We start from the raw sequence: 18,607 nt of genomic DNA on the forward strand, positions 1-18,607 counted from the left end.
CCAGAGTCCAACTCGACCGCACACTCGACCAGACACTCGACCGTGTGCTGAGGAGGACTCGACCGAGTGGAGATTGCCCAGCTCGACCTAGCCACTCGACCGAGCACTGGTCGAGTTGACCGAGCCGTTGACTACTTTGACTTTTTGTATTTTTAGGGCTTCCACTCCCCTCCTATATAAAGCCTTGTACCTGCAGCCACCAAAAGAGTATAGCTTTTAGATATTCTCAAAACCTAGTTTTACCCTTTTTGGGATTTATTCCTTTTTGCACTTTTATTTTTCTTAGATTTTGTACTTGAAAAAGACTAAATTCCTCAATATTGTTAGTTTCATAACTTTCTTAATATTGAGAATTTGAGTTTGATCCTTTCATTAATATTGAAGATCTTTGTTTCATCTTTCTGATAATGCAAGTTTCAATATTTTCTGGGTTTTTGACTTTGTTCATCATGTATTGTTGTGAGTAGTTTCCTTAGGATCTTGAGGATGGGTTAGGCTAGGCTTTGTTTGAGGTTTGTTTGCTTTGCTCAAGCTTGATTGTTGTAGATCTCTTCTAGGGTAGATGTTCTTAATGCTGATCCTATATATGAGAGGGTAGGATCTGATCTTAAGCCTCTTAGCATCACACCAATGTTTAAAAGGCATAGATAAGGCTAGATCTAGAACTTACCATCTTGCTTGCTAAGAGATTAGAGGTTTTGCTTGGTATGAGACATATTGCTTAATGCCTGCTTGTGTAGATTCTTTACTTTGTGAGAACAAGTCTAGAGATGCATAGGTTTGATTGATTCTTGCCATAAGAGTGGAAGAAGCTTATCTTAGATTAATGTGTCTAGAGATTAGCTCAAAGCTTTGCTTGAGATTTGTTGGCCATAGTGTGATAGCCTCATTCATTAGTCTAGCCCATGAATCCCTCCTCAAGGCCTTCTTAGTTTATTGATATCTTAGTCTTAATCCTGTTGCTTCCTTGTTGTTTGATTCGTTCTTTTGTTGCTCTGTTTTTCTAGCATTGCTCTGTTTTCCGGATTATTCTAGCTCGACCCTGTACTCGACCTACACTCGGTCGAGTGCTTGCTCGAGTTCATCTCCAGAATTCTTGTTTATGATTTGTGATTGTCCTGTTTCATTCCTGTTTCATTTTAGTTGCATTCATTTAGTTTTCAGTTCATTACCTGTCTTGCATTAGTTCATTAGTAGTAGTTCCAACTTCTGTTCTTGCTTCATTACTGTTACAATCATTCAGTTTCATTTGCATCTAGTTCTTAGTTCTTGTAGTTTATTTTCTGCATTTTACATTTCCATCTTAGGATTGTTAGTGACAAACAATCTTCACATTTGTCTTAACTTAGATTCATATGCATATCTTAATTGTTAACAAACACTCATTTAGGATTGATACCTCCTATACTGCAACAGCATAAGGGGAATTGAAACACCCACCCATCATTCCATTCATATCTCACCATTGCATACATTCATCATCATTCACCACCATAATAAAAACTTGTTTCAACATGCTCCCGATTTAATACCAACTCCTAAACCAGCCGTAATACACGATCCACCAATATTTAATTAACCATCATCAACGAGAACGTACGTAATTAACCATGCATGACACCACAAACAACTCATGCACGTACGTTCCATAATTTTCTGGTTTAGTTGGTTAAGTATTGGTTTAGCTATAAACGAAAAACCTAACAACGACAACAACACGAGACGTAAAGCTTCGTCGTTACATCTTTCTGCAACCTTTCTCGACGGCCTTGACGAACTGAACGGCGAAGTGGAGGACTCGGCAACACAGATCTGCGGTGGTTCAAGCTTGGTGATTAGATTGGTTCGAACAATCTATGAAACACAACATAGTTCTCAGGTTTGGTTCACGGATCTTACCTCTTCGGTGAAGACGTTTCACACGGCGGCACAGGCTGAGCGCGGTGACAATCTCTGGTGTCTCCGGTGTGTGACGGTGACTAACGGTGTAGCTACGGTGGTGGTACATGCCTTTGGTTCTCAACAATTCTTCTTCTCTCTCTCTCTCTCTCTCTCTCTCTATTGGCGGCTTAGACTAGGTTTTTACTCTTGTCCAAACGAAGAGGGAGATGATTACACTTATACATATATACGGCCTCACTCAACGACCAAACCCTTGTCGTTTCAATATTTTTCTTTTTTTTCTTTTTAAAATGGGCCTTTAATGGACTGCAATTCAAGTGGTCCATACATATAGAGTTTGAGGATGTTACAATTCTCCCCCACTTAAATGGAATTCGTCCTCGAATTCAGGTTTGCACGTCAACTATGTTTTCATCCTTAACGAGCTTATGGCATTCTTAACATAACTCTTAAAACTATTCAATTTTCCTTTAAAGAATCGAATAACAAGTAGTGTTACAATAACTGAATAAAACATAAATTGAAAATCCCAAAATCTGATAAAGGTAAAAGAAAAGAAACAAATTCCAAACATAAATCCAATCCTACATCAATCTAGCCGTTTCCCCAAGGCTAATCTTTTTGGTGATGGTGGCAATTTCTCTTCATCTCTGTTGGCATAGTGGCCGAGTCGCCCACACTTATGGCAATGATCAACACCTTTTGGACAGTTCTCCCTTTTATGCCCCAACTCACCACACTTCATGCAACCTCCTAAAGTTATCCAACAAACTCCACGGTGTGACTTTCCACAAGTACCACACTCTTGTCCTTGATCCTGCATTGGTCCATCAATTTGGTTATCCCAAGTCTTCTTACTAGAGCTTGTCCCCTTTGTAGCTTTTGCATGTGCTTCTTTGTTTTGATTCATCTCCTTTTCCAACCCGATCTCCAAATTAGCAGCTTTTTCCACTAGTTCAATCTTACTGTGATAGTCGTACATCTCACATCGATTCTTGAGCTCAATCCTCAAACCCCTCAGTAACCTGCGAATCAACTCATCCTCATTCATGAATCTACCAGCAAACATGCTCAGTCGATCAAACTCCCTATCATAGTCCCGCACCGTCGTGGAGCCTTGACGAAGCTCCAGAAACTCATTCTCCATACGATCCATAGCCTCTCTAGGAAAATACTTCCTGGAGAATTCGGTCTTAAAATCCTCCCAAGTCAGCTCATACCGTCCTTGTGCTTGTTTTACCACCTTTTCCCACCATACCAGTGCCTCTTCCTTCAGATATTGCACCGCCAAGTCCCTACGATACTCATGTGGACACCTAGTGTTATCCAAATTCCTCTCTAATCTCTTCCTCCAGTTGTCAGCATCAATAGGATTAGACTTTCCACCAAAAGTTTCCATGCCCATGACCTTCAAATTCCTTATAGCCTCCCAGTATGACGGACCCTACACCGGGACCGGTGGGGGCGGAGGCGGTGGCTGGTGCTGAGGTGGGGCTACCCTCTCTGGTGCATCATGTTGTGGTGTATCCTGTTGTGGTGGAACCACCCTTGGTGCTCCTCTCAAAATTGGCTCCCTTTGCATGAATTCTCGGAACCGACAAAATTGCTTAAACATAACCATCTCATTAGCCTCTCCCGCCCGAGCTACATTGACATGCACGACTTCCGGCTGTTCACCATGCACTGGGCTCTCGGCCCTCACTCTTGGTTGTGTAGCACCCTTTGCTTGTCCTCCACGTTTTCTCTTTGGCGGCATCTAAACAAAAAGGAAAACAAGCCAAATCAGTCACCCTCCTTAGGAATTCCTCCCGGGTTGGAACCGGTTTGACATAACCTGAGGCTCTGATACCAAAATTGTAATACCCGAACTCGGTATCCGTAATTGGTCAACGGGTTGACTTCTTGGTTTGGCTCAAAACCGCAATCTCTAAAAATTCAAATAATGAACACAACTAACCTGAGAAAAATAAATAGAAAAGAGGGGTGAGTAATTAATTACTCAGTGAGGGGGTCAACACTGCCCACTGGAATACAATGACGACAATCTACTCACATTCAACAATAATTGCATAGCATAGAATTAGACTCCACATTTTTGATATACATCTAGCAAGCATAACGGTTTCACATAATCTCAACCTAGTACACATTAATAATATTTAAACCATGTTTCTCATATCAATCATTTTTGTGCATTCATCAACAAACAATGCTAAACCGAATCTCATCAGCTTAGCATGGCACGAAACCAATCTCAGGCTCGTCCAATCACACGGCACGAAACAAATCTCATGTTCATCCAATCACCGGGCACAAAACCAATCTCAGGTTTGCCCATCTCGAAACACAAAACAAATCTCATGTTTGTGTCTCAACACATAATCTCATATCATCTCATATCATCAATCATCGTACATCAATATCATTTGTGTATATCATCTCATTCTATCATGCATCATATCATTTTACCATGTCATCACACTTCTATTATCATAGATCAAGTCATCACATCATAACACACGATACCAAATAATAGACATAACCAATCACATAGTTTCCAAGCCTATACAAGCAATTCATGAAATTATGCTTAGAAAGTAACCAATATATTTCCGCAAATCCTGCCCTCACCTTAGCAATTTGGTTGATTCTCAAGTAGAAGCCAGCAACAAAAGAATCCGATCCAACAACAACCTCAATCTGCAATGGTTAGATTAAACATCAAAGATTATATTCCAATAATAATCCATGATTTAATCTAATTATCAACCCGATTTAATTGTGTTGGTGTTTACCAAATAAATTAATTAGATGTAGTTTAATAATTAAATCAAACCAACAATCTAATAATTCATAACACCGTAATTTACTCCACAATCACATGCTCCCGATTTAATACCAACTCCTAAACCAGCCATAATACACGATCCACCAATATTTAATTAACCATCGTCAACGAGAACGTACGTAATTAACCATGCATGACACCACAAACAACTCATGCACGTACGTTCCATAATTTTCTGGTTTAGTTGGTTAAGTATTGGTTTAGCTATAAACGAAAAACCTAACGACGACAACAACACGAGACGTAAAACTTCGTCGTTACCTCTTTCTGCAACCTTTCTCGACGGCCTTGACGAACTGAACGGCGAAGTGGAGGACTGGGCAACACAGATCTGCGGTGGTTCAAGCTTGGTGATTAGATTGGTTCGAACAATCTATGAAACACAACATAGTTCTCAGGTTTAGTTCACGGATCTTACCTCTTCGGTGAAGACGTTTCACACGGCAGCACAGGCTGAGCGCGGTGACAATCTCTGGTGTCTCCGGTGTGTGACGGTGACTAACGGTGTAGCTACGGTGGTGGTACATGCCTTTGGTTCTCAACAATTCTTCTTCTCTCTCTCTCTCTCTCTCTCTCTCTATTGGCGGCTTAGACTAGGTTTTTACTCTTGTCCATATGAAGAGGGAGATGATTACGCTTATACATATATACGGCCTCACTCGACGACCAAACCCTTGTCGTTTCAATATATATATTTTTTTTCTTTTCAAAATGGGCCTTTAATGGACTGCAATTCAAGTGGTCCATACATATAGAGTTTGAGGATGTTACAAAATGTGTCTTAATCCAATGCAACTAACTAATTATAAGAGTTTGAGATGAATTTGGAGAGTTTAAAAGCCATTTATACCCAATTTGTCCCAAAAGAGGCTAAAACCGAGAAAACATTGCTTAGGAGCTGTAAACAGCTATGTTAGTGTTTTTGGGGTTAAAATGTGTCTTAATCTAATGCAACTGACTAATTATAAGAATTTGAGATGGATTTGGAGAGTTTAAAAGCCAATACTCAGTTTGTCCCAAAACAGACTAAAACCGAGAAAACATTTCTTAGAACCTATAAACAGGTTTGTTAGTGTTTATGGGGTTATAATGTGTCTAATCCAATGCAACTAAGTAATTATAAGATTTTGAGATGTATTTGGAGAGTTTAAAAGCCATTTATACCCATTTTGTTTCAAAACAGACTAAAACCAAGAAAACATTGCTTAAAAGCTGTAAACAGATATGTTAGTGTTTGTGCGGTTAAAATGTGTCTTAATCCAATGCAACTAACTAATTATAAGAGTTTGAGATGGATTTGGAGAGTTTAAAAGCCACTTATACCCATTTTGTCCCAAAATAGGATAAAACCGAGAAAACATTGCTTAGGAGCTGTAAACAGCTTTGTCAGTGTTTCTGGGGTTAAAATGTATCTTACTCCAATGCAACTGACTAATTATAATAGTTTGAGATGGATTTGGAGAGTTTAAAAAACATTTATACTCATTTTTCCCCAAAACAGGCTAAAACCGAGAAAATATTGCTTATGAGCTTTAAACAGCTTTGATAGTGTTACTGGTGTTAAAATGTGTCTTAATCCAATGCAGCTGACTAATTATAAGAGTTTTAGATGGATTTAGAAAATTTAAAAGCCAATTATACCCATTTTGTCCCAAAACAGGCTAAAACCTTAGAAAACATTGCGTAGAAACTGTAAACAGCTTTGTTAGTGTTTATGGGGCTAAAATGTGTCTTAATCCAATGCAACTAACCAATTATAAGAGTTTGAGATGGATTTGGAGAGTTTAAAAGCCACTTATACCCAATTTATCCCAAAACAGGCTAAAACCGAGAAAACATTGCTTATGAGCTTTAAACAGTTTAGATAGTGTTTCTAGGGTCAAAATGTGTCTTAATCCAATGCAACTAACTAATTATAACAGTTTGAGATGGATTTGGAGAGTTTAAAAGCCACTTATACCCATTTTGTCCCAAAACAGGTTAAAACCAAGAAAACATTGCTTCGGAGGGTAAAAAGTTTTGTTAGTGTTGATGGGGTTAAAATGTGTCGTAATCCAAAGCAACTGACTAATTATAAGAGTTTGAGATGGATTTAGAGAGTTTAAAAGCCGGTTATACCCATATTGTGCAAAAATAGGCTAAAACCTAAGAAAACATTGCTTAGAAGCTGTAAACAGCTTTGTTAGTGTTTCTGGAATTAAAATGTGTCTTAATCCAATGTAACTAACTAATTATAAGAGTTTGTGATGGATTTGGATAGTTTAAAAGCCACTTATACCCATTTTGTCCTACAACAGGCTAAAACCAAGAAAACATTTCTTAGAAGCTGTAACGAGCTTTGTTAGTGTTTCTGGGGTTAAAATGTGTCTTAATCCAATGCAACTGACTAATTATAAGAGTTTGAGATGTTTTTAGAGAGTTTAAAAAACACTTATAACCATTTTGTCCCAAAACAGGCGAAAACCTGAAAATCATTGCTTAGAAGCTGTAAACTGCTTTGTTAGTGTTTATGGGGTTAAAATATGTCTTAATCCAATACAACTAGCTAATTATAAGAGTTTGAGATGGATTTGGAGAGAGTAAAAGCCACTTATACCCATTTTCTCCCAAAACAGGCTAAAACCTAAGAAAACATTGCATAGAAGCTGTAAACAGCTATGTTAGTATTTCTAGGATTAAAATGGGTCTTAATCCAATGCAACTAACTAATTATAAGAGTTTGAGATGGATTTGGAGAGTTTAAAAAACATACTCATTTTGTCCCAAAATAGGCTAAAACCGAGAAAACATTGCTTAGGAGCTTTAAACAGCTTTGTTAGTGTTTATGGGGTTAATATGTGTCTTAATTCAATACAACTGACTAATTATAAGAGTTTGAGACGGATTTGGAGAGTTTAAAAAACACTTATACCCATTTTAAACTCCTAAGTATTCGAGTACAAAATCGGGTGGGGTGATCGAGTAAGCAAGATGACTATGAACAGCTCGAGGGGTTACATGAAGCTCGTGATCGAGTACCAGTTCGGGTAAGAGATCGAGTGATGAATAAAAACAATCAAAATACGAAAGCTCCTAAGGATGGGGTAATCGACTCTTAAGTGTTCTTGACCAGTATGGATGTCCTACATGCCTCAAGAAAATATTCCCTAGACAATGAATCTCTAAAATCTTGTTAAAAGACTCTCGTGATAGAAACAAACAACCTTGATCACTTCCCTACCCAACTCTCGTTGGAGAAACATGACCAAGCAGGAATACAAACCGATTCATTATTGTCAATAAACCCCTTACTCATCTAATTTCTTAGGCTAAGTGGGTAAATCTCTAGCATTGATTGATTCAAGCATTTCATCTACACCTCTCGATGGTAAAACATCCTAGATCTAATCTCACCCTCTCAGTTTGTTGATAGCATTAAGAACACCAATCTAGAAGGGAATTTATAAAACATAAACAACCAAGCTAAGACATCCTAACCGATCAAGAACACAAAATCGTTTATCTCATCCCTAGAAACTTTGTTTCAGTACTCAGATTTCATTGCTGAAAACATAAAAGCATAGAAAAACGAGAATTGCATTGTATTAAAATATAAAGTAGAAGTAAAGAGTACATAGTAGAAATCTAAAAGGATAGCAAAAAGATGTAAAATAAATCCTAACAAAGATAGAAAAGTGTTTGATTCGCTCAAGATCTCTCTCAGAAGCTCTCGCTCTCTAGTTTGAGGGTATGCGGCGTGCTTTGTTGTTGTTGGAATCCAGGTGGTACAATAGGTTGGTGGTAGTTACCAGAATATTGCTGCTTAGGAGGATAGCCTTGATTGTATTGGACAAAAGGCTTTTGCTGGTTTCCTTGAACGGCGGATGGGTAGAATTGGTCTTGAGGATTTGCAACATTTGGGTTACGGTAGGATAGATTCGGATTCGGTTTGTAGTTATTGTACCCTTTGTTGTAATCTCCTTGGTTGTTAATGTAGTTCACATCCTCTAGTTGAGCATTCTCCCCATCTTGTTGCAAAAACTGCTCTTCCACGGAGATTGCATGGACATGCTGCTGCTGGTTGAGTAGCCTATCGAGCTTGTCATTAAGGGCTTTCATGTCCCTCTTGTATTTTGGCATCTTCCTCTCCAGTAAATCGTACAGTGCGATTGTACTCCTCATTGTAATGCCCATTAGATTGAGCCAAGTTCTCCACTAGATCCCAACCTTCATCGACATCTTTGTTGAGGAAGTTTCCATTGCTTACGGTGTCCAGCAACATCCGTATCTTAGGGACCACTCCTCTATACAGTGTACTTAGCAATGAAACATTACTGAAGCCATGATGAGGACATCTGGTAGTGTATCCCTTGAAACGTTCCCAAGCTTCACTTAACGTCTCATTGTTCTTCTGAACAAAGCTGGAGATGTCATTTCGGAGCCTTGCGGTTCTGGAGTTGGAGAAGAATTTGGCTAGAAACGCCTTCTTGCATGCTTCCCAGGTGGTGATGGACTCCTTAGGGAATTATTTCTCCCAGATGTGTGCTTTGTCTCCCAAAGAGAATGGGAAAAGCCGGAGTTTGAATCCATCTTCACTAACTCCATTAATCTTGGTTAGTCTACAAAGCCTATCAAACTCATCCAGGTGGTCCAATGGGTCCTCCATTGGCAATCCATGAAACTTGTTGCTTTGTATCATCTAGATGAGACTACTCTTGATCTCAAAATTGTTGTTCTGGACAGCAGGTGGCACAATGCCATTCCTTTGAGTATGAGTAGATGGAGAATCTCCTGCTCCTATGTTGGTCCTTGCTTGAGGAGCTGGTGGACCGTTTTGATTGTTCATTGTCTCCTCACTTGTTGCTGGTTGAGGTGATCGACTCCTAAGTGTTCCTGGCCAGTATGGATGTCCTACTTGCCTCAAGCAAATATTCCCTAGACAATGAATCTCTAAAATCTTGTTAAAACACTCTCGTGATAGAAACAATTAACCTTGATCACTTCTCTACCCAACTCTCGTTGCAGAAACATGACCAAGCAGGCAATACGAACTGATTCATTATTGTCAATAAACCCCTTACTCATCTAATCTCTTAGGCTAAGTGAGTAAATCTCTAGCATTGATTGATTCAAGTATTTCATCTACACCTCTTGATGGTAAAACATCCTAGATCTAATCTCCCCCTCTCGGTTTGTTGATAGCATTAAGAACACCAATCTAGAAGGGAATTTATAAAATATAAACAACAAAGCTAAGACATCCTAACCGATCAAGAACACAAAATCGTCTATCCCATCCCTAGAAACTTTGTTTCAGTATTCAGATTTCATGGCAGAAAACATAAAAACTTAGAAAAACGAGAATTGCATTGTACCTATACTATTAAAAGGAAAGCATTCTTCACTAAGTAGACTTAAAGTTTGAGATTATTACATGAAATGCCATTACAATGAAAACAAAAAAAAACAGATGAAAGGGTAGATTTGTAATAAAAAAAAATTGAAAACACGCGGACTCTATGTAACCCGATCCGAATTTGATGGGTCTTAAAAAGATTCGCAAACACACATAAATGAGGGACTGAGTATATTTATAAAAATCTAAAAAGGAAAACTCGCATAGTACAAGGAAGCATTTAATAATATAGGATCGCCGCGTTTTATATATTCTAATATTACATGTTCATATGGATCATGATCCAAACATGCTGGGCTTTTTTATAGTACAAATCAGCCCATCTTCATATTACGTGTCCAATAAATTGGTTCAAAATTTTCCAACTTTCCTACGTATTTTATTCGAACGAACGGTACATGTAAAAAGTATCCAAACAGATATTGATTACCTGAAATTTTGTCAATCAACTCACACGTAAACTAAATAAATTTTGAGAGGACTAAATTAGTTCAAATACGAAATGTCAAAGATCCGGTAAACTAAACATATCAATTCACGTAATTAGTTCGCATCTAATTATATGTCAACTTTCCAAATTCAATGATTATTATAACGATTATGAGAAACCCGATCTTAGAAAATATTGGATGCATCTCACATGTTTAATATTCCTCAATCAGTAGTGAAATTACGCAAATTTGGGAATTATTCCACGTTTACGGAATATTAAACACAGCGAAATTTAGTTTACTTACCTAATTTTCCTATCATGGTCTACGACTATAAAAACCATAGAACGTGATGTAATTGTTACTCAAATCAAAAACAGAAAACAGTATACGATTGCAGTACTACCACAAAAAAAAACAAATGGCTGCTAACAATGTTTTTACAAGCCTTGCTACAGATTACACAAATGATAGAGTTTGTTTTGGAAGCTATTATTATCACGGGTGATAGAGTTGGAGATAAAGCTTCCTTTTATGATGAGAAGAAAACAACTCCCGTTAGCTGTTGCTTTTGCCATGACCATAAACAAAAGTCAGGGACAGTCTCTTGAAAATGTTGGTCTATATTTACCCAGACCATGTTTCTCTCAAGGCCAACTGTATGTTGCTATCTCTAGAGTAACTTCTAAAAAAGGATTAAAGATCCTTATTGTTGACAAAGATGGGAAACCGCAGAAGAGGACAATGAATGTAGTCTTGAAAGAAGTTTTCAAAAATCTATAGCTTTCAGCGGGGGAAGCAAAATGGATTATGGGTACTAGGTATTTATAAGAATCGATGAACTTAAATAAAAGCATATCTTTTGTTTCATATTGACGTATCTTTCCGTTTTCTAAATTTTGTTACAGGGGATGTACTTTTTTCAGGTACAATAAAAAGGGATGAATAATCAAAACAATGATGCTTTTGAATAAAAAATATGGTGTAAAGATTGAAGCAGAGGGAGGCTGAAAGGAGAAACAGAATGTGACAAGAATATAGATATCCAATAGTTGCAGCCATCTATCCATAATTTCCTCTTTTTATCTTATTACTTTGGGAACTTTGTTTTGTTTTTGAAATTTTTAATTTCTATAATTTCTAAATGATTATGCAAAAGGAAAGAGTTTTTCATTTTTGGGAAGATAAGTTTGGAATGACTAACCCATTAACAAAGTTATCGATCAGCACCTTTATGGCGCTACACCATTATTCTAACCAAGTTAGAGGATGAACCTGCATATAACACAGTTTGTTAAACCCAGCTATAATAACCAGCAAGCATAACATATAAAAAATACCAAAACGAAAATTCTGATAGATTGGATTGAACATAGAGCATAACGAACCACAAAGTCTTATCTGTAAATATCTTATTCGTCGCCAGTTTTGCTTTTATTTGCTTCCAATTTTCAATGTACTAAAACAAAGAAATAAAATCAGACATCTTCAAAAAAAAAAAGAATTATAAATAAAACATGTAATAAGAATCAGTTACACGAACTAATCTAAGAAACAAATTTACAAGAAACTAATGTTATCTAAAAATCGTTTTGGATAAATTAACAACAATTTTTTTTTCGGCAAACATAACAACAATTTCAAACATCGAAATCAAATTTTAAATGAATCTAACTTAATTTCTGAAAAACTTGTGTATGGCTATGAAATTATCCACAAATAAACAATGAAAATTTGAAGAATATTACCCAAACTCTTTTGATAAATTAATGAAATTTTAATAAGAAAATTCGAATTGTACAATACAAATTAAAAAAACATTAAGACAAATACAAATGGCTTACCTAATCGATATTTGGTTCCGTACTTTGCCTGAACTTTGAGATGGATTTGATGCTAAACAAGATTGATTGAAATCATAACGGTAAGAAAACAGCATCGATCGGTTTCTTCTGTAAAATATACTGGTATTACTCTATCTTCTCGATGATTCTCCGTTTCACTTCGTTCTCTCCACAGAAACAGCTTCTACGTGGGCCATTAATACCAAATACGAGACCCAACTATTTTCAACACTAATAAAACTGGGTATTGTAAATATAGGCCATAAATTAATAAGAACTGATCCAGTATGGGTAAACTAATCTAAACCCAGTAAACGCAAATATAAATAACATACAATATTCAATAATGAATACAAACTACAAACATTACTTCCACAAAATGATATTTAAAAATATGCATACGATTGTAAGAAAAATACTTTACAAAAACACTATCAACAAGACCACAAAACAAATTCCAGACTAACAACAACAAACATATTACTTTTTTAAACAAAAGAAAACAATTTATGAAAACATTCCTGCACACGTACGTGCGGGTCCGAATCTAGTTAAAATATAAAGTAGAAGTAAAGAGTACAAAGTAGAAATCTAAAAGGATAGCAAAAAGATGTAAAATAAATCCTAACAAAGATAGAAAGGTGACTGTCTTTCAAAATATTTTCATGGATGACTTTTCAGTATATGGAGCCTCTTTCTCATCCTGTCTTTCAAACCTCTGCAAGGTGCTCAAAAGGTGGGAAGAAACCAACCTAGTGTTCAACTGGGAAAAGTGCCACTTTATGGTTCAAAAGGGGATAGTCCTAGGACACAAGATCTCAGAAAAGGGGATAGAGGTCGACAAGGGTAAGAAAGAAGTAATGGTTCAACTGCAACCCCCTAAATCAGTGAGAGACGTCAAAAGCTTTTTAGGTCATGCAGGGTTTTACAAGCGATTTATCAAAGACTTCTCTAAAATCGCCCGACCGTTAACGCGACTCCTTTGCAAAGAAGCCGAGTTTATTGTCGAGAAGGACTATTTATACGCTTTCAACAAGATAAAGGAGGCTTTGGTGAGCGCACCAATAGTTCGAGCACCTAACTAGGATCATTGTAATGATCCTCACCATGGAGTAAAATTCAAAATGAAAACCCATGACCAAAGGACCTAGAAAGGACTTGGAAAGGAGGCCAGGAAGGAGAGCAGAAGATTTGGTGAAGAACTCCGAGGAAATGTGGACGGACCGAGAGATGGCTGATGGTACCGTACCACGTGCCACGGTACGTACCACATGCCACGGTACATACCACGTACCGCAGAGCCAAGACGCATCGCAGAGTCGTCCGAGGCGTACCACAGAGCCGAGACATACCGCAGAGCCGTCCGAGGTGTACCGCAAGTTCGTGACTCTGCCGCGACGCGTACTGTCGACTGCACCGTGGTCTCATGCAAAAAGAATTAAGAGACATAATCATTTTGTCTTCTTAAAGAAGGGCCAATGGTGATTCATGCAAGCAGAAGAGGGGAGACAAAGAAGATTCTATGGTGTGGTAATAGCTTGGTCACCAAGTTTTCGCAAAGGAAGAGAGAGGAGATCGAACAAGTGCTTCACATGCATTGGTTGTTCCACCGCCCAAAACTCTCTATATAAAGACACTCACCTCTTTTATTTTTGCAAAATCAAGCAAAGTAAATAAGAAGGGGAGAAGAGAGAGTAAAGAGAGAAGGAGAGAAGGGAGAAAAAAGAGTGTGAAGGAAGGAGAAGAGCAAGACAAGACTATCGACCGCCGCCAAGATTGTTGCATCAAGAAGGAAACTCGATTGCAACAAGAAAGCTCTGAAGTGCTGCCGAGAGAGAGACGTCGCCGAGAGAATCCATCCACTCAGTCAAGAGTTCGCTGGTTTCTGTGAGTTCAGACACACTTCTCCGAGCTAGTTGGAGTCTAATGACTTCCATCTAGTAAACGGTTTTCTTCGAGTTTTCTTAGCATTTTTACTTGATTTATCTTTGTGATTTTTCTTGTTTAAATGCATGTGGTGTGAGGTTACTCTCGTTGCTAGATCGAAATGATCTAGTAATGGAGATGGTAACTCGGTAGAAAGGTTACACAGGCTGCTAGTTCGAAATGTTCTAGTGGCAGAGGTGGTAACTTAGAAAGGATACTTGTAAAATTATGAGCTTAAAAAGCATAAAAACTCAAGTATCAATTTGTTGAAGTCTTAAAGCGTTTTAGTCCGCGAGAAATTTCGGCTAGCGTATTAAGACTAGGTTATGGCTGTCCTCAGACTATTTCCGTACCAGCATGCAGCCGCGGTATGTAACCCATGTTCGTGAGTTGTAGGGTTGGGACGAAAAGCTCGGAGGTTACTGGGCTCCCTACCCTGGCCGACGCTGTCTACACGACGGTGTAGCTCAAAATGATGTTTCGATTGCATGCCTTTGTTGTTGCAGCGTGGGTGTTCACAGCGTTGTTGAGGAGGGGAAGCATACCGGGCCCATAAAAATTAAAACTCGTTAAAAACTTTTAGCTTTTATTTAAGTTCTATTGTTTGTTGTAGATTGATTGCTTGCTAGATTTATTTGCTTAGCTAATTAATTATCTTCCGTATGCTATCTCTGATTGATTGTTTGATTCTTTGCTTTCTTGATTGATTGTTTCATTGCTTGCTTGCTTGTTGATTGTTATTTTGGGGTTTGGGGTTGGGGATTTATTATGATGTTGCAGGAATCCTGAGCTCACTAAGTAATCTTTATGATTACTTACGGTACTGTGTTTGTCTTGCAGGTAACCCTAGAGGAATTTAGAGGGCGTGTTGGACAATAGGAACCCGGAGTAGTTTTTGTGTCTATTTGTAAAACAAAGTATGTTATTTTGTAATCGACCTTTGGCTCTAGGCCTTATCTCGAACTCTTTAAACCTTTTGGTTACCATTTTGTAATAAATTCTTTATCTATTTAATATATTCGGATTTCTTATTCGTAAGAGTCATAACTAATATAGACTTTGTCCGAGTCGGCTCAACGCATGGGATGTCTCAAGGGTTGCAAAGCCTAAAGGATGTTCCATGCAGTCGGAAACGCCACCAACGGACTGGCTAAGGGTCCTGATTCATTCTTGAACCTTGGCCGGATTGTTGGTGAATGTTTCCAAAGTAACGTCCCAGGGCGGTCCGTGGCCGTCCGGCCATGGTACGGGTCGGGGGCATTACAACGGTGGTATCAGAGCATGGTTATGATGCTATTAGGACTCCTGTTTTCAAACGTTTTATCGAGTTAAAATGGTCGCAAATACACACCTTAGGAATCCGGTTTGTTCACCACTTTAGGATTAGATGGGATGGGATTAGGTAACCCTTACTATTGATGCTGGATGCAGATGTCTGGACAAGGATCTGAAAGGTCTTGATCGATGCGCTTTTCGCCGGACACAAGAAGGGGTTCAAGTCCTTAGTTTGGTCCGGAGGAATGGGTCTGCATTTTGGAGATGGACAAGAGGATGAGTCGTTTCCAGGCATTTACGAGCCAAACATGTTTATGCCTGAATGGGATGTGCCCGGTGTGACGCCGAGGTAGTCGCCATCAAGTTCTACTCCGTAAAGTACAGCTGAGTCTGTGTACCCACCATATAGAGAGTATTTGCCAGTTGGACAATTCGCTACCAACCTGAATCCAAGTATGTCAAGGGAAGACCAAGGACGTGAAGGCAACCCAGTGGAGCAGAGGGTGCCGGAGACCCAGCAGACTTTGAAGATGATACAAGACCTCTTAACTCACATGATCCAGCAGCAGCAGCAACAGAACCAAGGAAACCAGCAAGCCGAGACTTCATTGCTAACTTCATCAAGCTATTTATGATGATGAGAAACTTAGGAGTCCGCAAGTTCAAAGGAGAGCAGAACACGGTGCTAGCAGACAAGTGGATAAGAGAAGTGGAGATGAACTTCGAGACGTTAGCATGCCCGGAGGAATACAAGAAGGTGATCACAATTAATTTTCTGGAGGAAGATGCACGCGCATGGTGGGATAGTGTAGTTCCTCGTTACCACTACATGCCGATAACTTGTGAGATCTTCAGGAGAGAGTTCGAACAGAAGTACTTTCCACCAGAGTCTCGCGATCGACTAGAGAATCAGTTCCTACGTCTGGAACAAGGAGAAATGAGTGTCCAAGCCTATGGACAGATCTTCACCCGACTTCGGAGATACTTGTACAAGGGGAATGACGATGAAGAAGCTATGGCCCGTAGATTTCTTTATGGACTACGACCAGAGATAAAAGGAAGGTTGCACGCTGTGACATATAAAAGTGTCGCTGAAGTAGAAGAGAGAGTAGTGAATGTCGAAGATGGAATGGAGCTGGAGAAAGAAGTTATGGCTCGAGAGAAGAAGAAAGAACCTGTGCAGCAGAGCAAGGTAGTGAATTTCCGGAAGGTTAACCAGGTAGCTGGTCGGAACCGTGGTAAGGTCAACATGAAAACCAATCAAGGAGGACGTGCAAAAAGCAACTTTGATCCGAGAGGTGTTTCACGTGTGGCCAACTCGGTCATTATGCCCGAGCTTGTCCGACACTATCCGAAGCCAAGAACCCTAATCTTACGCTGATCACATGTTTCTACTGTGGAGAAATGGGACACTATGCGACCTCATGTCCGTCGAAGCCGACCAAACTGAACACCCAAACTGTGAACCGTGCTCAGCCAGTGCAGCAAGTGAAGGAACCCCCAAAAAGAAACAAGTGACCCCAGCTAATTTTTATGCCTTAGGATTAGAGCCACCCAACCCTACAGCACTTGCGAAAGGTCCTATAACAGGTTTGATTGGGTTCTAACTCTCTTGTGATTGATTGTGTGTTGTGTGATTGTGTGTTTAGTTTTTTTGCATTGGATTGTTTTATTCTTGTTATGCATTAGGAACATTACTAGTTGGTGGTAACCCCACTCATGTACTGTTCGATTCGGGAGTGTCCAATAGTTTTGTGACTCACGAAGTGGCCGATGAGTTCGGAGAATTGTGTGAGGAGGAGGAGGTGAATATCAACGTTTACACTGCTGGTAATCAACCGTCCCTCAAGACCAGAAGGAGGATCAAGGAAGCGTCGATAGTCTTGCAAGATACAAATCTCCCGGTAAATCTGCTAGTAATGTCGATGGAGAGATTTGATGCTATACTGGGAATGGATTGGTTATTGGAACACCAAGCCCATATTGAATACAGCAGGAGCAGAGTCATATATGAAAATGGAGGAAGGACACCTCTAATTTTCTATGGAATTTTCCCAAGCTCAAAGGCATATTTCGCATCAGCAATAAGAATTAGGAGTTCGTTTGATGAAGGGAGCGTTTACCTAGTCACTCTTACCGCCACTGGCGAAGATGACAAGGAAGACCTGGAAGTAGAGGACATCACAGTTGTCAAGGATTATGAAGATGTATTCAGGCCGTTAGAAGGATTTCCTCCATCAAGGAGTCATCCTTTTACCATAAACCTGGAGCCCGGAGCAACCCCAATTGCTAAGGCGCCGTATCGGATGGCCCCATCCGAGTTAGCTGAACTCAAGACGCAGCTGGAGGACTTGTTAGAAAAAGGTTTCATTCGACCAAATTCATCGCCATGGGGAGCCCCAGTGCTGTTCGTCAAGAAAAAAGATGGAAGCATGCGCTTGTGTATTGACTATCGAGGAATCAATAACATAACCATCAAGGACAAGTATCCGTTGCCACGGATTGACGAGCTATTAGATCAACTCAGGGGAGCAAGCTGGTTTTCGAAGATTGACTTAGCCTCCGGCTATCACCGAATTTCAATCTCATAACCAGATGTGATGAAGACTGCCTTTCAAACAAGATATGGCTAGTACGAGTTCGTAGTGATGCCAATTGGACTTACCAACGCGACAGCAGCATTCATGCGACTCATGAACAAAGTTTTTCATGATTATTTGGATCAATTCATGATTATATTCATCGATGACATCCTTATATACTCGAGGAGTGCCGAAGAACATGAAGAACATTTGAGGAAGGTGTTAGAACGACTAAGGGAGAAGAAGCTGTTCGCCAAATTTAACAAGTGAAGATTTTGGCTAAGGGAAATTGGGTTCCAAGGACACCGAGTTTCGGAGCAAGGACTGTCCGCCGACCCAGAGAAGATTGCTGCGATCCAAGATTGGCCGAGGCCAAATGACCGAAGTCCAAAGTTTCTTAGGCC

The 18,607-nt window shown here is 39.3% G+C and overlaps 1 protein-coding gene and 1 non-coding gene across 2 annotated transcripts; one reads left to right on the forward strand and one right to left on the reverse strand.

The window, feature by feature from the left end:
- Nucleotides 1–2,491: 2,491 nt before the first annotated feature.
- Nucleotides 2,492–3,307, reverse strand: LOC104750888 (uncharacterized). The gene has a single exon (XM_010472746.2). The coding sequence runs from the start codon at nucleotides 3,305–3,307 to the stop codon at nucleotides 2,492–2,494; it is 816 nt and encodes a 271-aa protein (XP_010471048.2).
- A 5,759-nt stretch (nucleotides 3,308–9,066) lies between these two features.
- On the forward strand, nucleotides 9,067–9,173 carry LOC147948328 (small nucleolar RNA R71). The gene has a single exon (XR_015585925.1). It is a non-coding gene; the product is annotated as a small nucleolar RNA R71 (small nucleolar RNA).
- The last annotated feature ends 9,434 nt before the right edge of the window (nucleotides 9,174–18,607 follow it).

Source organism: Camelina sativa, chromosome 2 (assembly GCF_030686135.1).
Source record: "Camelina sativa cultivar CO46 ecotype springtype chromosome 2, ASM3068613v1".
NCBI lineage: Eukaryota > Viridiplantae > Streptophyta > Magnoliopsida > Brassicales > Brassicaceae > Camelina > Camelina sativa.